We start from the raw sequence: 18941 nt of genomic DNA on the forward strand, positions 1-18941 counted from the left end.
AAAAACTAGCAAAAAATCATTCTTTGTAGTCAGATAGGAGAAAAAGCTTTACTATTATTCAAAGTCCAACCATATTCTAAAACATCTCTCTCAACCTCCTGGAAATTCACACAATTCAAATTCAAATAACTTTTCTTTTAAAACCAAAAAGGTGTGTTTTTTTCCTAAAATCGTAACTATTTTCTAATTATCTGATCCGACTTCTCGATGAGATGTAAGCTACCTTATAATCCATCTTTCATGAGAGACAATGACAATTTGCAATGCAAAAATATTGAAGACAACTGGGAGATTTTCCAGGAAGTATTTAGTTATGATTTCTTAGGGCATACCAATATTAATAGCATGTCCAAATCTTTCTTCACATGCACCAATCATAAACTGGACTGATCCCATAGGAAACAATAAAGTTAGACTAAGACAGAAGGTTTATAGGAGAATTAGAATTATTTTTACCTCTGTCTCTTCTTTTCTGACTACTGATTTAATAATGTAAAAGGCAAGTGTCCACTCTGACAAGAAGCACCAAGACAGGTGAAACAGATTCCAGCAACAATGAAAATGGCTTTTCAATAAAATCTACTACACACACTAACACTTTCCTAACTGACATCCTTAGAACTCAACAACTTTGCATCATGAACACTCACTCAGTGGTTACTTGCACATGTCTTGCTTTGATGAAGTTATCTAATTAGGAAGTCTGTTAAATCACTGGCAGTTCTGATCATCCCGGTCAGGTACGAGTCGGGCTGAATCACTCGGATGCACGCTCCTGAGCCTCTCCACTCCCTGCCCAGCAAAGGCGGGTCGGCAAAGCCGGCAGCACAAACGCGCTCCCCAGAGCATGGGAAGTTTGCCTTTACCTACTGTTTTTCAAGAAGCTCCGAATGCAACAAGAACCCAAGAATCCTGTTTCCAATATTGCCATTCAGAAATGTACCGAGTTATACCATAAAACTAGGTAAGATTTCAGCCTTCACTACTACTACTGCAAGTGCATAATGAATTACTAGGAGGGAATTATCATACTGATTGAAGCGGTAAAGGTCGAGGGCTGCCTTGGTTGCGGTGACCATGAGATGGTGGAGTTCAGGATCTCATGTGGCAGGAGCAGGATAGCAAGCAGAATTGCGACCCTAGACTTCAGCAGGGCAAACTTTGGCCTTTTCAGGCAATTGCTGGGGGAAATCCCATGGGCAAGGCTGCTTGAAGGTAAAGGGCCCAAGATAGTTGGTTAGTGTTCAGGGACTGTTTCTACTGGGCACAAGATCAGAGCATCCCGACACGTAGGAAGTCAAGGAAGGGAGCCAGGAGACCTGCGTGGTTAAACAGGGAACTGCTGGGTATGCTCAAGTGGAAGAGGAGAGTTTATAGATCACGGAAGGAGGGGCTGGCCACTTGGGGAGAATATCAGGCTGTTGCCAGAGGGTGTAGGGAGGCAACTAGGAAAGCTAAGGCCTCCTTAGAATTAAACCTGGCGAGAGGGGTCAAGGACAACAGGAAGAGCTTTTTCCAATACGTGGCAGATAAAACTAACACCAGAGGCAGTGTAGGCCCACTGATGAACGAGGTGGGTGCCCTGGTGACAGAAGATACAGAGAAGGCAGAGCTACTGAATGCCTTCTTTGTCTCTGTCTACTCTGCCGGAGCTGTCCTGAGGAGCCCCGTACCGCTGAGGCCCCAGAGGAAGGCAGGACAATGGAGGAGTTTGCCTGGGTTGAGGCTGGGTCTCTTTAGCTTGGAGGAGACTGAGGGGCATGACTAAAATCTGCTTCCATCTGTGTAGGTGTGTTTGGACAGCGAATTCACCGTGAGCCCATCCTCCCTTATCGCTTTGCCTGTGTTTCCTTTGGTGCGCTACACTATGTGATATTTTGCAGTCCAAAGCACAACATATATTGATCAATAATTTCCACAGGCAAAAGCTTTATTATCATCTACTAAACTAAAAACTGTTGTTGTTTTGAGACCAGTGACCCTTGTTTTGATGTTCTGGGATAACACCAAACAAAAACTAAGTCTCTTCTAGTTAAAAGCTTTGGAAAAAATAAGTCAATTCAAGTGCATACTGTTTTGCACTTTGATAATACAATAATTACATTTATCAGAAACACATGCTAATTGGATCTTTCTGGAGCATTTTTCTCATTGTTTGGTACCACAAAACACATCTGGGTTTTATTTGCCCCATGTAAGTTAATAAGGTTAACAGACTTTTTTAAAACAATAAGCAAGATAATCTTTAAAACAATTTTCCGAAGCAAAAAGGGAGGAAAAAGCCCTCCACGTTTCATCCAAGACTGTGTAAGTATAAAAATGACTAAGATAGAAACTGCAGGACATTTTCTATCGACTAGGCTACTAGTAAAGAAAGAAAGTTAAAGAAATGTTATTACTATGGCTATACATAAGAAACAGCGCAGTTAAATGTATAATATTAATGGAACCTAATAAGGAACGTCACCCCCACCTACACAGACCCAAATTAGTCTGATTTAAAGTGCCAATACATTGGCACTAGAAGATGCCAAGCTGCTTCTTGTTACTAAATCGGGCAAACTGGAAACTTTCGAGCTTTTTGCTGGAGCATAGGGGATGTTGACACCTTCCAGATTCTCACTTTACTGGACCAGCCCACAGACAGTATGGTGCAAGGGAATAGCAGATGGCTTTTCTTCTGGTTCCTCTGATTCCTAAAGATGAAGCTGAACATTGTTCTTAAACCATGCATATTCAGCTCCTGCTATAAGGAGAACAAGGCTTATTTATATATCTCATATTATATTTGTCCCATTCTAGAGCAAGTCTGTATATGTTCATATGACTTGAATTTTAAGTGGCCAAAGGAAAGCAATTCACTCTGAAGCATAGAGACATTCAAGTTTTAGCTTTAACACATAATAAACGCTGAGCCATTTGATATTATTTTTCCCTTCATCCCCCCTCCTCTTAAAAATACATACGACACAAATCACAAGACATGCTGAAAAAAGGAAAGCAGTTTTTTCCTGTTTCACAACTTACCTTACACTGATTTGGGCCTTGGTATCATTACACAGACTATCACAAAACTCTTTTCAATTGATAATGCTCTTTTCAGACCTTACCAGTGGAAGAAGTACGAACATCCGGTTTGTGCAGAAGTTCAATGTAAATCCAGCAGGACATAGCAATTCTCCAGGTACAAAGCAATTTTTGTGTTTACATTTAACACTGTGCATGTGAGGTCACACATACGCAATTTAACCCCATAACTTTCATATAGGATCACAGACCTCTACAAAAAAAGGCTAAATTTCACCACGTACTAATGGAAGAAAATTACTCCCTGGGAATCTGACACGAGAGCAACAAAGTTTTTCCATCCTGTAATCAAATACTATTTAGTTTTCTTTTCCCCAGAGTTTGATGAAAAGATAGAAGCAGGATTTGATTACACTGTTAAATACATGGAGCAATGCTAGAGAAAAATTTTCCCTGCATTTTACCTACCTGGTTTTGGACAAACATAATACTCTATTTCTTCTACAGATATTATAAAGAAAAGCCATGCTTGGAGAATAGAGTGTTAAGTTACAAGTTAGAGAGTGTACGAGCAATTTAAATAGAAATCTTGGAGGAAAATAGTGCCCTGGATTAACCAGAAAACATTTTTTATTCCCAAACTTATCTATTCAAGTAAAAAGTATATTACTTATCTATTCAAGTAAAAAGTATATTACTTATCTATTCAAGTAAAAAGTATATTGATGAATGTGGGAATAAACAGATAGAAATGTATCAATATAGACTGTTAATTCGATAAAGGGCCATGCAAATAAGTAAGAAAAAAAAGACTGATCAATTATCAAACCAGCTGGGGCCTGATCCTCTTCTCATGACGAAAAACATAAATCTAGTATAAATACAGTTACAGCTGTGTTTTCCAAGATCACCTTTGAGACACACAGCTTTGAACCAACAGGTAGAAATCACTGTGTCATGTTCTTTGGACTGCAGGAGACCAGACTGCATAACAGGCTCTTTAAAGTCTATGAATCAATGAGAATTGGTGCAAGGGGAAATCGAGATCCTACCATCTCAGACCATGGTTCAGCTTATTTTCTACAATTCTGTAAATTAAATACTGTTGGAATTTACGCAGTAATTAATATGACATCTGATTTATTCAGGAAAACACTGACCACCATGTCTGAAATATTACTTAAAATGCATTCATGGACAAAGAAATAGAGATAATTTAACCTATTGGGCAGACTGAGAATGATTATTTATGCTTGTTTCAGCATATTTCAAGCATAACAAGCTTATTTCAGCTTGTTTCACTGTTGTTTCAGCAGCAATGCTACGCTGTTCAGAGGCACATGTGTTAAAGTTGAGATACACTTACAAAGTAGCCTGTTCCCAAGCTGGAAGGCGCCGAGCTCTGCAATAAAACACAAAGACAAAGTGGAAAGTCAGTGACGGTTTTTAACATGTTCCAATCCACATGGCTCATTACCAACCCTTTCCAAGCTTTTCATCACTACATCACAGCACCAATGTGCTGCCCCTTGTCATCTGCTACTGAAACAAACACGGTGTTGCTTAATTTTTCCCTTTACATCTCTCAACGACTCTGAGATGGTAACGTGCTATTTACTGAATTCCAAGCTTCTGCGGTGGACGTAATTGCCAATTTATTTGACAGGCAGCTGGGTAATGAATTAATGATGGCATTTCGCCCTGCACTGAGACTAAACAGACACTCATCAACCAGCCTCCCTGACATGCTGACATTCAATGCCCTGGACTCCAGCTACTCAGCTTTGTGGCCACAAAGGGGCAGGCGGGAGGGGGAAAAGAAAAAAAAATGTAGACTGACTTCAAAACAAAAAGCCCGGTGGGTTTGGATGACTTTTTCAGTGTATGACCTGTTTGCCAATTTATTCCCGAAAGGCCCCGGTTAGTACACACATAGTGCTTTTCTAAAATGAGACATTTTGTAAACATAATTAGTAGTCTGAAATGTAAAGAACGTGTGGGCACAGAGAAGCCGCTTCAGTCAATGTACAATTTCCTGGAGAATGCAGTCACTACAGTTTCCTGTTTGGATGGCCACACTTTGACAAACCAAGGGTTTAAAAAGGAAAGAAAAAACAAACATCTACAGTGTGAAACAGATTTCAAAACTCAAAGCCATAAATGTAATTAAAACTAATATTACTACCATGGAAAATAATCAAAAGGTTTAAGTGCTTAAAAAAAATGCATCACGAAATTCATTTTAAGTGGGACATGATCACGACCTCTACATTCACAGGAATTAAGGAGATAAAGGGGTTTGTTTCATTAGTTTTTCATCTAAGCAATGGGGATTACACAGCAGGTTCTCTTAGAGACATGGTGAGAGACCTAAACATCTCATTCCTAATCCAGGTCACTGGCTGTTACATTAAAGGGTGAACAGTTCCCAACGCTATGGCCCTCTCACCTGGAACACATCAAGCCAGGCTAGTCGACGGACAAGGAAGGAAAACACAGAGGATAATCCCCTAGCGAGCAGTGGGTAGTGAGTCCAGATGACCAGTCTTTAACTCCTGTAGCTCAATTCCTGTTTCTGTTCCTTGGCACAATCTCCCTTTTGGGAATGACCTGGCTCAGTGATTACCAGACTACACAGGGGCCACAACCAGCCTTGGCAAACCATTGGAAAGGTGTAGAATTCCCATCACTGTCATCCCTGTTCCAAGGCACAATTGCAGGGAACCCTAATCTATGATCCTCTGATGACAGAATGCAGCACTGACACAAAAGAAAATAAACCCCAATGGGGCTTACAGGATCTCCTTACTGAATTCAGCATGGCAGAAATAGATTGTGCCACAAAATCTGAAATTAACCACAAAATTCATTGCAAATAATCACAATATTACTGTGCGTTCACCAAAGCACTACTAGTAAGAGAGGTTTAGAGGGGTTACGTACGTATAGGGAAAGGTCTTCTGGTTTAACCCATCAGAAGATAAAGACTCAACAAGAGGAAGTCACTTTGGTAACTATAAGGGTACCAATATCATAAAATCAACAAACCTTCTTAGGAGATCTCATATGGAACAAATGAAACTGTTATGGAAATTTGGAAGGTATGAAGGTATATGGTTCCTGCCCCTTAATACTTTCTTTCTTATATGTTGCAGCTAGTGAAGGACACCAGATCTGCCATCTACAGATTTGGTTATGAGAGCACAAGGGTAGCTCTACAGAAATAAATAAATTCCTAAATCCTTCCACCCCACTCTTGCTGCTCTGGGGCCTCAAAGCACCTCTGCAGCAGCATCACACTGTGGTGCAAAGCAAGGAGCAGTGCAGATTCAGGGACACACCGCCACATGGTCCCTGGGCTCAGCCTCACTGCTCTGCTTTCCTCTACATCCCCATCACCACGCAGCTGGAAATAATACAGTAACAGTCCCCATCATCACACAACCTGGCTACTGTTTCCAGCTAGGAAGTCCCCTTCAGGGGCCACACACATTGGTTTTGTGAGCCACCAGGGCCACAGACTGCAGCTCTGCCACTACTGGTAGAGAGTGTGTTGCAGCACACTCCAGTTTAGCACCTAATGCATATATTTCCTGCTAAAGCACATCATATATACTGCCTTTCACTTTACCCATTCTGCTTTCTCCTTTGTGCCATTTGATTTTTTTAATGTAAGCTAGAGATCTACCCACAAAGCCCAACACGTAATCATTATTGCTGCTTTTGTTTAAGCTACGTACAGATGCCAATCTAGTCTCACTCTTTCACTCACGGTTTTTAAAACTTACTTTTACTTTACAGGCTGAAAGCTCCAAAGTTTGCACTTCGCATCTGTATGTAATTTTAGTCTGCTTATTATTCCAAGTTTTGGAAGGATCAAGTATCAAAACAAAACAACAAAAAGCAAGAAAAAAGAATAAGCAAACAAAATACTCCCCCACCGAATATTTCCATTCCTTCAAAAGCAATGCTGCAATGGCTATGGGAGGACAGTCAAGACATAGCAGTCGAATGACTTTCACTGAGAAGAAACAACTGTGCGTTTTCAGAGAATTTGAGTTTGCTGGATGGAAACATAGCCCTTCACAAATTGCATGCTGCATATGGATAGTACAGTTTGCGAAGTCTTTTTAATTGAACTAAGAAAGACTGCATTGCACATGCATGAATGACCGAGTTAGCTGTGTTGTGAACTATGTGTTGACAGAGCATTTGGGCTGAAGCGAGGGCTATGCAAGAAGACAACTTCTCACCTTTTTTGATAACTCCCAGTAGCGAAAGGATCCTACCACCCAGTGCCCAGCCTTGGTACCAACTGGTGAATGTGATACTGTGTATGCAGCATCTTTACAAGGCCATGCTGAGTCGTGATCCTGCACTGGAGGGTTCTACATCTCATTTATAAAGTGTGCCTATAATAGAGGTAATGGTTTCACTTTCCGAAACCCTTTGCAAAGTTCGACATTAGACACACTATTTGATATTCACACAACCACCAGCAGAAGCCTGCATCAGGTGTCCATCAGAAAAACGTAAGTCGCTTAAAATTAACACAGTTTTGTTATTTTCCTTCTGCCTTTTTTCCCCCCCCTTCTTCCTTTCTTAAAGAGAACTTTTGGCCCAGAAGCAAAAATGTAGTAGCCCTCATGAAAGCATTAGTTTACTGTGTACCAAAGAAAATTGCATCCTTGAGGTCTTGGAAGGCACGGTTATACCCATTTTGCATATATATTGTGCATTACTTGGGGAGCTGGGTGGGGAGAAAGACTGTGTTGTACATATTTGTTCTGGCTATTGTTTATGCAGGTCTGACTGAATGAAGGAACAGTGGGTATCATTTCAATTTCTGATGTCAACATCAAATTACTTATTTAATTTCATGCCTGGTGAAGCATTGTATAGCTACACGCAGAATCATTTCACTTCATTTGTTATGCTGTGTTTTCCTGGCGATTGGCTTGCCTTCCAACTGACAGCTTTAATTACGACATGAATTTGATTGCACTGCCGAGGAATTAACATAATGCAACAAAGCATTTAAGCACCCAACCTTAGACACACAAACACACATACACATCCCCAACATACACACACTCTCAAAGAAGCAGCCACTGCAGCTGATCAGCTTCTGACACACACACAGAGCTTTGCTGGTGTTATTCCACTCTAGATATAGACAAGATTATGGGTGATATTCTGGAGAAGGAAAAGTTCTAAGGATTTCAGAGCACATAACCCAAAGACACTTCCTCAATTTGTCCTTCTTTGGGCTCAGTACACAGATGGGAGGAATGAAGACAGAGTTGAAAACATCCCATATTTGAGGCCAAAATGGTGAGCTGTCCACAGGATTACACTGCTGGGGGTGCAGACACCTTCCTTCCCAAAGCAGACAGCAAGGAACCCATGGGCAGGGCACTCCAGGACTTACTCCTCACTGATACCTATTCTCAAGCACAAAGTACACACCACAATAGGAACACATAGCTACAAATCACCGGGGAAAGGGAAGCATTCACAAAGAGCGTGCCAGCTTTGATAAGAGCCCAAGACTTTTAATGTAGGGGACAAATGGAAAGATTCCTGTCCTACTCCCTGTTCAAAATTGGAATAATATTGCAGACAGAAAGGTACCAAAGGTACCAAGGTTCAGCAAAGGCCGGGCAGCCCACGCTTCTGTTGTGCAGCAAGAGTGGGAGATCGGCGCTGCCTCACAGCCCGTGACCACATGCCAGAGGCTTTTACTATTCAATCCCTTGCTGGAAGCAGTGGGCAGGGCTGAGGGTGCCCGAAGCTGCTGGGCAGCCCTCTCCAACAGTGCAGCCTGGCACTGCCACCGCATCCTCGTTAAGGAAACGATGAGCAAAGTTCATTTCACAGACATCAGATTTTTAACGGGACTAGTGATGACTTTACATCTGAGTGGGAGCTTCAGTTCTGTGGTAGATCAGGAATTTAGGAATGTGCACCAAAGAAATCAGGTTTTTGGATTTGTTTTTTATGAGCAAGGAGGTGGCTGAATACTCTGTGCATTTATCATCCAGGTTAGCTGTAATTCTGATGTTTTCCTCATCACCTGGCTGCTTTGAAAACATGGCTAAAAAGCAACCCATGTATTCTAAACTGGGAAGACTCAATCAAACATAAATACACACAGAAAGGTAAGGAAAACAAGCTGGCTGAGCTCCAAGATGAGGAAAAGAGAAAACGCTGCCATCTTGTCTCCAAGCAAAATCTCAACAAAATGAATTCTACTATTGGCAAGATTTTGATGAGATTAAATTGACTACAGCACCCTATATATAAAGAAGGAGCAGCTCTCCAATTTCTCTTTTAGGCCCCTGGAGCTACCTCTGTCCACAAAGGAAAAAACAAGTTGTCATTCCAAAAAATTCTATATAGAGGAGAAAGGCAGAGAGAAAAGGATTTATGAAATTCAAACGTGGAGATGTATTAGGGCACTGTCAAATGCTTGCAATGGAGCATTCGAGCAATCATTATCCCCAATCTAGCAGAGGTCAAGTTCTCTGCTAATTATGTTCCCTCACAGAGGGGTGTGTGCCTGTGCGTACAAGTGCGCCAGATGAGGACAAAGAAAGGAGTTGATGGAAATCAGTCTCACTGCATTGCATCTGACAAGAACATAGGATATTCTTCTTCCTACTGTCTGATGCTATTTCAAGCCTCATTATGAGAAAAGTCTCCTATTTAACATGGTCTTTTCATTGAATTATCTTCTTTTCATTTTTGACCACCTCTCTTGCAAATGCTGCAAATTACCTGCTTGGATCTCATTAGGCTGGAAAGGAGTCATCCCTTGTAAACACACTTTGCATCAATCTGCGTTATCCAAGGACTGTAGGTACATTTACAATATGCAGAGTTAAAAGATATCTGACAGGAGAGGGAATGGAGCCACTGACATGTCAGTTTGCAACTGGATATTCATTATACTACCTCCCTCATTCTGCATCTGTCACTAAGCTATCACTTAGGCTCCGCATTAAAGCTCATGAAGCTAACATTTCTGTTTCAACAGCTTACTTACAACTAGGGATTTGAAAATTGATCATCCACCTAGAGTATATGCACTTCATTCATTATACATATTTCCATGCAGTAGCCATGCTTAATCTTACAATGCTGTCAGGCTACATCAGTGGAGATTCATTATATCTCATGTTCAAAATTTGCTTTCTGACCTCAGGGTTAATCTGCCTGCGATGTTTTTTATTTTTGTTCAATCTTCTGTTGAGTACACAACTTCCTGCATATTTTTTTCTGAGAAAATAGTGTTAAAATCAGGAAAGGATCTTCAGAGAAAACCCTCTTGTCTGCATTTTTTTCTGGACAGTAATTGGTGGATACCATTAGACAACTCACCCCTTCAAAAGGTATTACTTAAAATAACCTCATTAAGCTCTTAATGCATGTTTGTGTACGAGAGGACACTTCAAGGTGTGCTCACCCATAGCTGGAAGTGGAAGCATCAGTACCACTTTCTAAGGCCCCAGGATTTAAAAACATGGGGTGTTGTCTTTGGGAGAAAGAGAAATGCAGAACAGCGTTTACTTTTCTCCACTGAAAGAATCTGGGAAAGGCCACCACAAACTCAGGCAAAAAGAGAGTTATCTTGACATGTTTTTCAAATCTCAGCTGAACCCAGCAACACCAGACCACAGAGACACAAGCTTGTGTAGCAATGAATTATCAAAGTATAAAGGAACTTACTTATTAAGCAAAACAGAAATAATGTATAACAATCTTACAATATATATTTTCACATATATTTAGATAGCGTTCCTTTTGAGCAACCTGCAAATCTCTGTGCTCTCGCTTGGGTGCATCAGGGAAGTTACATGTGTTCTCCACTTCCTTTTAATTCATCGTAGTGCCAAGACAAAGGGTAAGTATGGTAAAAACATCAGAGAAAAACTGTATTTGATCGGTGGCAGGGGAACTGGGGCTATGTTCTCCCTGCCAGGTCTGCCACTGCAATACTGTGAGCTGCTGGGAAGCTCAAATAAGCCCCAGAGCTCTCCACTCAGCACACTGCAAGGGAGTGACAAGGCTAAATTAAAACCATGTTTGTAAGGAGCTGTGAATTTTTTTCCTGGAAGGTGATGTGCAATTGTGAAGTTCATTGCAGTGACTTCTCAGCTGTCATAGGGCCCAGAGCAAGCCAGGATGGCAACAGCGACAGGCTGACGGTCAGCTGCTGCCCACAGCTACCTGCACTGCGCATCTACTCATATCTCCTCCCGTTTCACTCTCCCAAAGATCCCTTACAGCACTGAGACTGACCTCACCCAACGGCTATGAAGGGCAAGCTCTGAAGAGTCTGAATGTACCCGTAAGGTTGGCTCTGGGGGAGAAATGGACCTCTAAAATAATGTGACAAAGGGATGAGGAGAGTGCTACAGATTTCACACCTCTACAGGAATTAAAAAAAAAAAAATCAGGCGTCTGTTCCAGTGATACGCACAATTCAGCAAAAATCGCTAGTTGTATGCCTTCAGGCTCAAATTCGCACAACGAAATGTATCCTTTACAAAGGTATTTCTTTAAATGTCTGCTCAATTCAGTTTTATTGGACTGGCCTACAGAGGACACCATCTGGTATCTGTCATCTAAATCCACATGGACATGCTATCGATAAAATCCCCATTTCCAAAATGTGGGTTAGTTAAATGTAGAGCCAGATTGCTGGCTGATACAAATTGGTCTGACTGATGTAGCTATCCATGCTTTTACCAGCAAAGCATCTGACCTACAAAATAGCCAATTTAGATACTCTTTAGGAACAGGGCTGTCTTTATATTCTGTGTGGTAAAGCATGTAGCACAGAGGACCCAGAGCCATGAATAAAACACTCAAGGATTGTGATGGTACACATAATAAATAATAATCTAATTGCAGCAACAGAAAGATTTCTGTAGTCACTCGTATGTCAGAATAACTCATGCGTGTCATTCAGAGAATGGCCAGCATTCTTCAACGGAGAAAAACACTCTCCGCAGAGCTGCCATCTTAGCAACTTCCACAGCAGTTTGGTAGAGCAATAAAGGCAGAGCTTATGCGATTGCTGGCCATGTTATATCAATTCATTATATATAAATTATCTGAGTCACTATAGACACTCCAATACTTTTCATAAAGACAGTATTTAAACCAAAGAAATGCATTCTTCTCCTTCCCTGCTTGGGGTAAAAAGAGGCCATCTCACTTCTCAACAATGCAGAGCATTTTAACTTCATTAAATGGTCTTCAACTATTTCAAAATGAATAAGTGTTTTCACAGACATTGTACCAAACTTTTAAAAGTTTACTGAACTGGAGCAGGAGACACAAGTCACCTTTTCTTCTCCCAACCCCCCAAAGGGAAGGAGATTTTAGCAAAAAAACCATCCCAGAAACTAAAGCCTGTTATGACTTACACCCCTCAGAAAACTACACCGGGGTTAATCAGAGCGGTATTTGGCTGCAGGAGTTTTACTTACGTCACTGAGTCTTTCCCGAGAGCTACTTCGATGGAAACCTTTCGATTCCCCACTGGCGCTTTCACTGTCACTGTCTCGGCAACTGTTTTGGCCAGGCTTGAGCTGCAGGAAAATAGAAAAACACAAAGAGAGCAAGAGTTTAGGCTGGTTCGGGTAAGTCCCCTCGTCCACAGCTCTTCTCTAACCCATCCCCACATCTAAACAAAGTAGCATTTATGTGGTGCTTGCAATACATTGAAGTGAACATTCACCATATACATATGCTATACACACCTCTACAAGCATATATACATACATATAGCAAGAGCTACATCTACTGCAATGCTGAACTTGCATATATTTAATGTATCTTTCCCTGTGTTTTGCTTGAATGTATTAAAATTTTGTTTTAGCCTTGCTGATGCTTCATTTGCACTGATCTTCTGTGAAGATTGGTTACTCCTGAGGTTAATACCGGCAAAAAGTCAATTTCAGAAATTCAGATTTAAAATCACATTTGTCAATACTGTCAGCAGAGGTAAACGCAAAGAAAATACTGATGATGTATTTTATGAGAGACCTACTACACTTACCAACATTCTTATAACAAATACCAAATGACAGTTCCTAACTTATTCTAATTATTAACATATTCATAATAATTTCTATTCAGACCATACAGAAATAGATAATCACACTAATCTCCAGTTCATGACAGGAGACCAGAAGTTCTTTCTCCATGAATTCTCTCCACCAACTTTTTTCCCCCTTTCTTATCTTTTTTTTTCAGTTTTTGCAGAAAAGCACTGCACGCAGAAATTCACAGACACTCTTTTATAGGTGCACACACGCAAGATATTCACTCATGCTCTGCTTCGCAGATATACATTCCCACTCGTATACGTTGCTCTTCTGTCTCAGGTTCACTAAAGAAGAGCACAAAGCATCCTCACCCTAATGTTTACCACCAGTTTCTCCCTCCAGGAGCAAACTGCACCTGCAAATGTATGTGCTGCTTTACCTTCATCCCTTATTTCCCTCGTTAGTAAAAGGCAGGTTTGGGAGCTCTCAGTCAAAAGAAAGAAAGGAGAAAGTATATAAAACTACAGGCTCAGACACACAACTGAGATGTAATTCATGAGGACAACTGCAAAAAATGGCAGAGGTGTACTCTCAGCTCAAAGGAAATGTAACTTAAGAACTAGAGCTATTTGTCAAACACTTACAATTGAATAAATAAACTAAATATTCCAGAGCTCAGCCTGAAAATCTCAAGTAAAAAGATTTTCATTTTAAATTGAATGGTTTATCAGTCAGATCTAATAGACCTAGGTAGCATTTTTTGGAGGCGAAGGAGAGGATAACGAATTCAAGAAGTCTAATACTTCATATAAAACTCACAGATCTTATCTAGGACCACTGTGTACTGTAATTTTATGGTCCTGGGTTTAAAACTGAACCACCCAAAGGAAGATGGATCAAGTTTCGCTGACTCAGTCTTCTGTCAACATCTGCTCAATGATGGAAAAACTCTAATTGTAACTGGGGCCGGAAGAATTTTTCCCAGTCTCAGATTTTATTTTTAGATCCTCCATTTATTTTGTACACAATTTTCACACATTAGTTCTTTTCTAACTAATCATAACAGTTCATACTTCTACATCGAGAATTCCAACTATTTACAGAGAAGAGAAGAAAAACCCAGCAGGTGTCATTTTTCTAGGCACAATTTACAAGGAGTAAGAGAATATTACCAAGATATCTGAGCCTGTAACTCTGTAGGAACAAAGTGAACTCCATAGACTAGACAGCAAACTCAGAAGTAAGTCCAATTTAAGATTTATAAGCTTTCCATATTTTCCTTGCTGTTATTCCAATTTGAGTTTCTCCATGTGCCAAACTGTTGGGGGTTTACATTTTATTCCAAAACCCATCAATCTGCGCTAAATTAAAAAAATAAAGCATGGAAATGTGCCCATTGTCTTCTTTTAAGGACCTAAAGTTACACACGCACATGAGAACACTTAGTGTGGACAGGCAATGGTTCATTTTGATCTACTTGCACAGATTCAACCACTTGAGATTAAAATGACATTGAATAACACAGCGCTGCCAAAAACCCTCTGCAAATAAAAGACCGGATCTTTAGTTACACTGCACACATGTGGTGCATTACTCTGCATGGGAACCCTAAATCGGCTTCCCATCAAAAATGCAATAGCCCTCCTTGGAAAGCATTTGCAGCGCCACACTGTAACTCTTGTTCCTCTGTCCTTCTTGTCAGGGCATCCCATACAAAAAGCAAAGCCACGATGAAACTCCCACAATGTCTATTGAAGCTTCTCACTGAGGACCCTGCTGCATTAACACAGTCACTACTCTTCTAATTTGCACTGAGCGGGGAACAAAGGGTTTGCAAAAAGTGCATTAGGCTCCACGCCTTCATTGTACACTGGGAGTGGATTTATCCACCTCGAGATCCATCCATAGGGTTTCAGAGAGGAAATAAAGACATTTTTGAAATCCAAAAGCACAAACTGACAGCAGAGTGTCGCTGACTCGTAACAAATGAGCAGCCTCAAGGATTCCCAGGTGTGCGGATAGGGACACCCAGAGCTGATGAGGAGCGATGTGAGCGCCCTTGCTGGGGCTGGATGAGGCAGGGCCGGCCCCGCTGCACAACCACCCTCCAGAACCTTCCCGGGAGCTCCTCATCGCTCTCTGCACCTTCACATCCTATTTCTGGGTGACTTTTATGGCACTACAGAACCCATTATTTTGTAATGCCTTCAAAGGTATTGGAAGATACTGGAAGTCAAGCAGAACTGGTAACTACGCTTTTCTACTCCAAATACAAAATGGAAAATGGGATCTAGAAGGATGGCTGCTGGCTTAAGTGCTAGGACTCCATAGCAGGTTTTATTTCTGATTTTTCACCACAGCCAGTTCCTTCCCTAGAAAGCGAGAAGAACAACAGGTCCCAAGGCTGGCCTGTGCAGGGTGAGTTTCCCGGGAGGTGACCGCAGAGCGCACCACATGCACCAGCCGCCATGTTCCCACTCCCTGCACCAGGGGCTACTGCAGGACCAACAGCGATTTCTAACGCTGAGGTGGCTCCACTGCCAAAGTGTACTCAAAACCAAACAAAAACAAAAGCCCTGCAAGCACCCACACTCACCTGGGTTCTCGTTCTTGCCTTTCTAAGCCCGCTCGAAGCCCGTGTGCTGCCCCCGCCCCTGCCGGACGGCGGCGGGCGCGGCTCTGAGGGGCGGCTCGCGCTGCCCGGCCGGTTCCCGCCGGTTCCCGCCGGTTCCGCGATGGCCCCGGCGCAGCTGCCGCTCGGCCCGCGGGGGGCACCGCGCTGAAAGTGCTCAGAAAAGGCCAAAAACGCCACAGCACTGAGGAGTGAACGGCGAAACAAGTGGGAGAGCGCACCCTGCGAAAGAAGCGGGGGTACTGGGCAGGCGGGCAGGGACCGCCCGGGGATGTTCCCACAGGAGCCCCCGGCCCGCACAGCTCGTTTGTCCTCAAGGAGTTGTCACCCATGAGGTGACACAGGGCAGGGGAGGGAAAAGGAGCTGGTACAGCCCACAGCCCCCATCCCTCTGCACTGCTTGGGGGTCACAGAAAGAAAGGAGTGAAGCAGGGGGAAGGTGTTTCAATCTTTGATTTGTTTCTCACTATACAAATCTACTTTAATTTGCCATACATTAAATTAGCTTTCCTCACATGGAGGCTCTTTTGCCCACGACTCTAAATCAGTGATCTCCCTACCAACTCAAGAAGCTTTTTCATGTTCTCCCCCTGCCCTGTTGATGGGAGCCCGAGCAGCAGCAGTTCGAGCAGGACTCGCCACACCACAGTTCGGTGAAAAGCATCAGCTGCTCAGAAACTAAATTAAATCAAGAAACTTCAGACATGTCGCTGCGTTGCCCTGCACATCATGCAAAATAGATGCTGAGCGGGAACTGCCAGGAGGATCACAAGGAGTGGGAAGGTTACACAGAGCACATGGAGAAGAGGCATGAGATACATAGCACTGAGTGACCTTTTGAGATGGAGAAAAGAGAGACTAGCTCAGGCCTAAAGGTCACAAAGAAGCTGGCCAGAAACTGGTAAGATTATGAATAAACAAAAACGGTGCAAACACATCACCATGAAACTGCTGCAATCATAAGCACTAAGAGCAACTCGTCTTTCAGGGCAGGGAGAGCTTCTCAGGTGACTTGAAATCTAATGCAACTGTTTTGCAGCAGGGAAATATTCAGTCCTATTTTGCGACAGCGAATGTGCAAACTGAATATTCAGCTGTGTCCAGGGAAAGTAGCTCTCTGCTGTGCTTCCTTCTGCCATTCAAAGTAAAAGGGTAAGGTAGACCTAAATATACAGGCTTAGGAGTAGATAGATCTACAGGAATAGTGCTACAGTTACTACATTAGACGGCCATTTCTGGGAAATGAAAGGATGGGGGGCATCAGCCATAAAACACTCCTAAGGACAACCCATAACAAGATGGCTCAGGGTTGCCTTTTGTCTCAGAAAGGAAAAGAACGCAGGACAGAGACAGTGAATCATGTTCAGATGAGTACGGGAGGATGAAAGGGCAGCTGAGTCCCAGACTACAGGGAGCATCATCCTCTCGGGACCTCGGTTTGCTGGGCTGGATCCCTAAGCCACTTGCGATAATTCCCATAGTAGCCATGCCTGGTTAGCAAGTTACAAAAAGCAAAATAAATAAACCTACTGAGAATTTAGCAAAAGCCTTTTTCACAGAGCTTATATATCATGTCAAAAACACCCTAATGCAGCTCTACTGAGCTGCTTTTTTTTTTCATATATTTTAATTTAAAACCCCATACCATTTGGCAGCAGTAAATCCAAGCTATGGTATAGTTTCAAGGCGCCTGAGTTTCCACACCATATGGAATTAAAGGATTATTTCACTACATTATACTTTAAAGTTATGAATACTAACACTTCTCCCTGTTATAGCGCAGCCAGCAAGCTAAGCCTGTACCAGAGTCCTGGAGGACGAGGACATCTGCTCCCCGAGGGGTGGCATAACCCCACTGTGGGAAAGGGAATTTTAGGCTTTCCGTTCTGCCTGTCACGCGTTATTTACACAGCTTTTGCAAGGGCAAGACAGCCCAAAGCTCTTCCAATCCAGCTCCCACCTGGGTGAATATATTCTCTAGCTCAGATCAGCTGGTGAACGGGCTTGTGCACGCTTGGTTAGCAATGCTTCCCGACTCCAGAACGCTACAGCCCAGTCCCAAACCCGACCATGGCGCCAGCCCCACGCAGCGCAAAGACACTTGTACCTGCTCTTTCATGTACTCAGCGTTTGCCTGCACTTGCTCTCAGGGCTGTTCCCAGCCCCCCAGGCTCCAGCTGGGCTCTGGGGATGTGGATTTTTGTCACTATTGGCATTCATACACTTTTCCCAAATGCTGCGCACTCCATAGTCAGCTATGGAGCTGACCTCCCTGACTGATTTTACCCATTTATTTGTTTTTCCAACACGAATGTCACCACATGCTCTGAGGAGTCTGCTTTTGATGTGCTCTCAGGGCCAAAAAGTTTAGTGCAGTTTCCACTAACCCCATCCACTCACCAGCACAGAAAAGTCATCAGCGAATTATAAAATGTAGCCTCACTTTGCACTTTAAAAAACCCCTGTTTTTCACTTCAATATCTATTAAATTTGACTTCAAAATTTGACAATTCATGTTGAAGCATAATTGATTCTAAACAGCAAAGTAATTTAGTATAAAAATCAGATGTATAACATCAGTGGATTAAAGAGTGATCGGTTAAACGTTGTTCAGTTCAAGGGTGCTGCTTTTTAAATTATACCTAGAATAAATAAGAAAACATCCTTTTCTGGTCAGCTCAGCTCTCGCACACATCGTGACAGCTCTTAACTAGAGCCCTGTCTGTGTGACTGGGGGGGTCACAAAGTGACACCCACTTTGCCAGTTCTGCATGAAGCCAACCTACGGACCAGTCCCTGCCCAAGCAAACGCACACATAAAGTGTCCTCTGTCAGTTAAAAAAGAGCAACAGCAGATTTCATGTAAGACTGCATATTTGATTGCAAAGAAAACATATTTTATCAATGATTGGGAACAAATCTGGCTGTATGAAAACAAATAAAAGGAGAACTGCATAGCAGGAGAAAAACAACAACAGTGTAAATCAAGGCTTGCTACTTGTGATTTAAATCACGATTAACAGCTGTCATTTAAATACTTTCATTTAAAGCTTTAAAGATGGTTCAACACAGCGGCCATGGGTCTGGAGCAAGAGTTCTGCACGGCATCGCTAACGAAGCCACGTTCACCACCACATCAGCCTGACCAGGCAAACAGATGAGCAGCACAACAAAAGCAAATCAGAGGTGAGACAGTGAGGAGGAGGGATATTTACAATACA

At 42.3% G+C, this 18941-nt stretch overlaps 1 protein-coding gene across 2 annotated transcripts in view; it reads right to left on the reverse strand.

The window, feature by feature from the left end:
• Window positions 1–18941, reverse strand: part of AUTS2 (activator of transcription and developmental regulator AUTS2) — a gene marked incomplete at both ends in the record, with an annotated part of 710546 nt that overhangs the window by 380954 nt on the left and 310651 nt on the right. For both annotated transcript variants that reach the window (XM_080357101.1, XM_080357100.1), the window contains 2 exons: window positions 4394–4429; window positions 12528–12629. In XM_080357101.1, coding sequence (XP_080213227.1) covers window positions 4394–4429; window positions 12528–12629 — 138 coding nt within the window. The remainder of the gene's footprint in view (window positions 1–4393; window positions 4430–12527; window positions 12630–18941) is intronic.

This window comes from Nesoenas mayeri (assembly GCF_963082525.1).
Source record: "Nesoenas mayeri genome assembly, chromosome: 20".
Lineage (NCBI taxonomy): Eukaryota > Metazoa > Chordata > Aves > Columbiformes > Columbidae > Nesoenas > Nesoenas mayeri.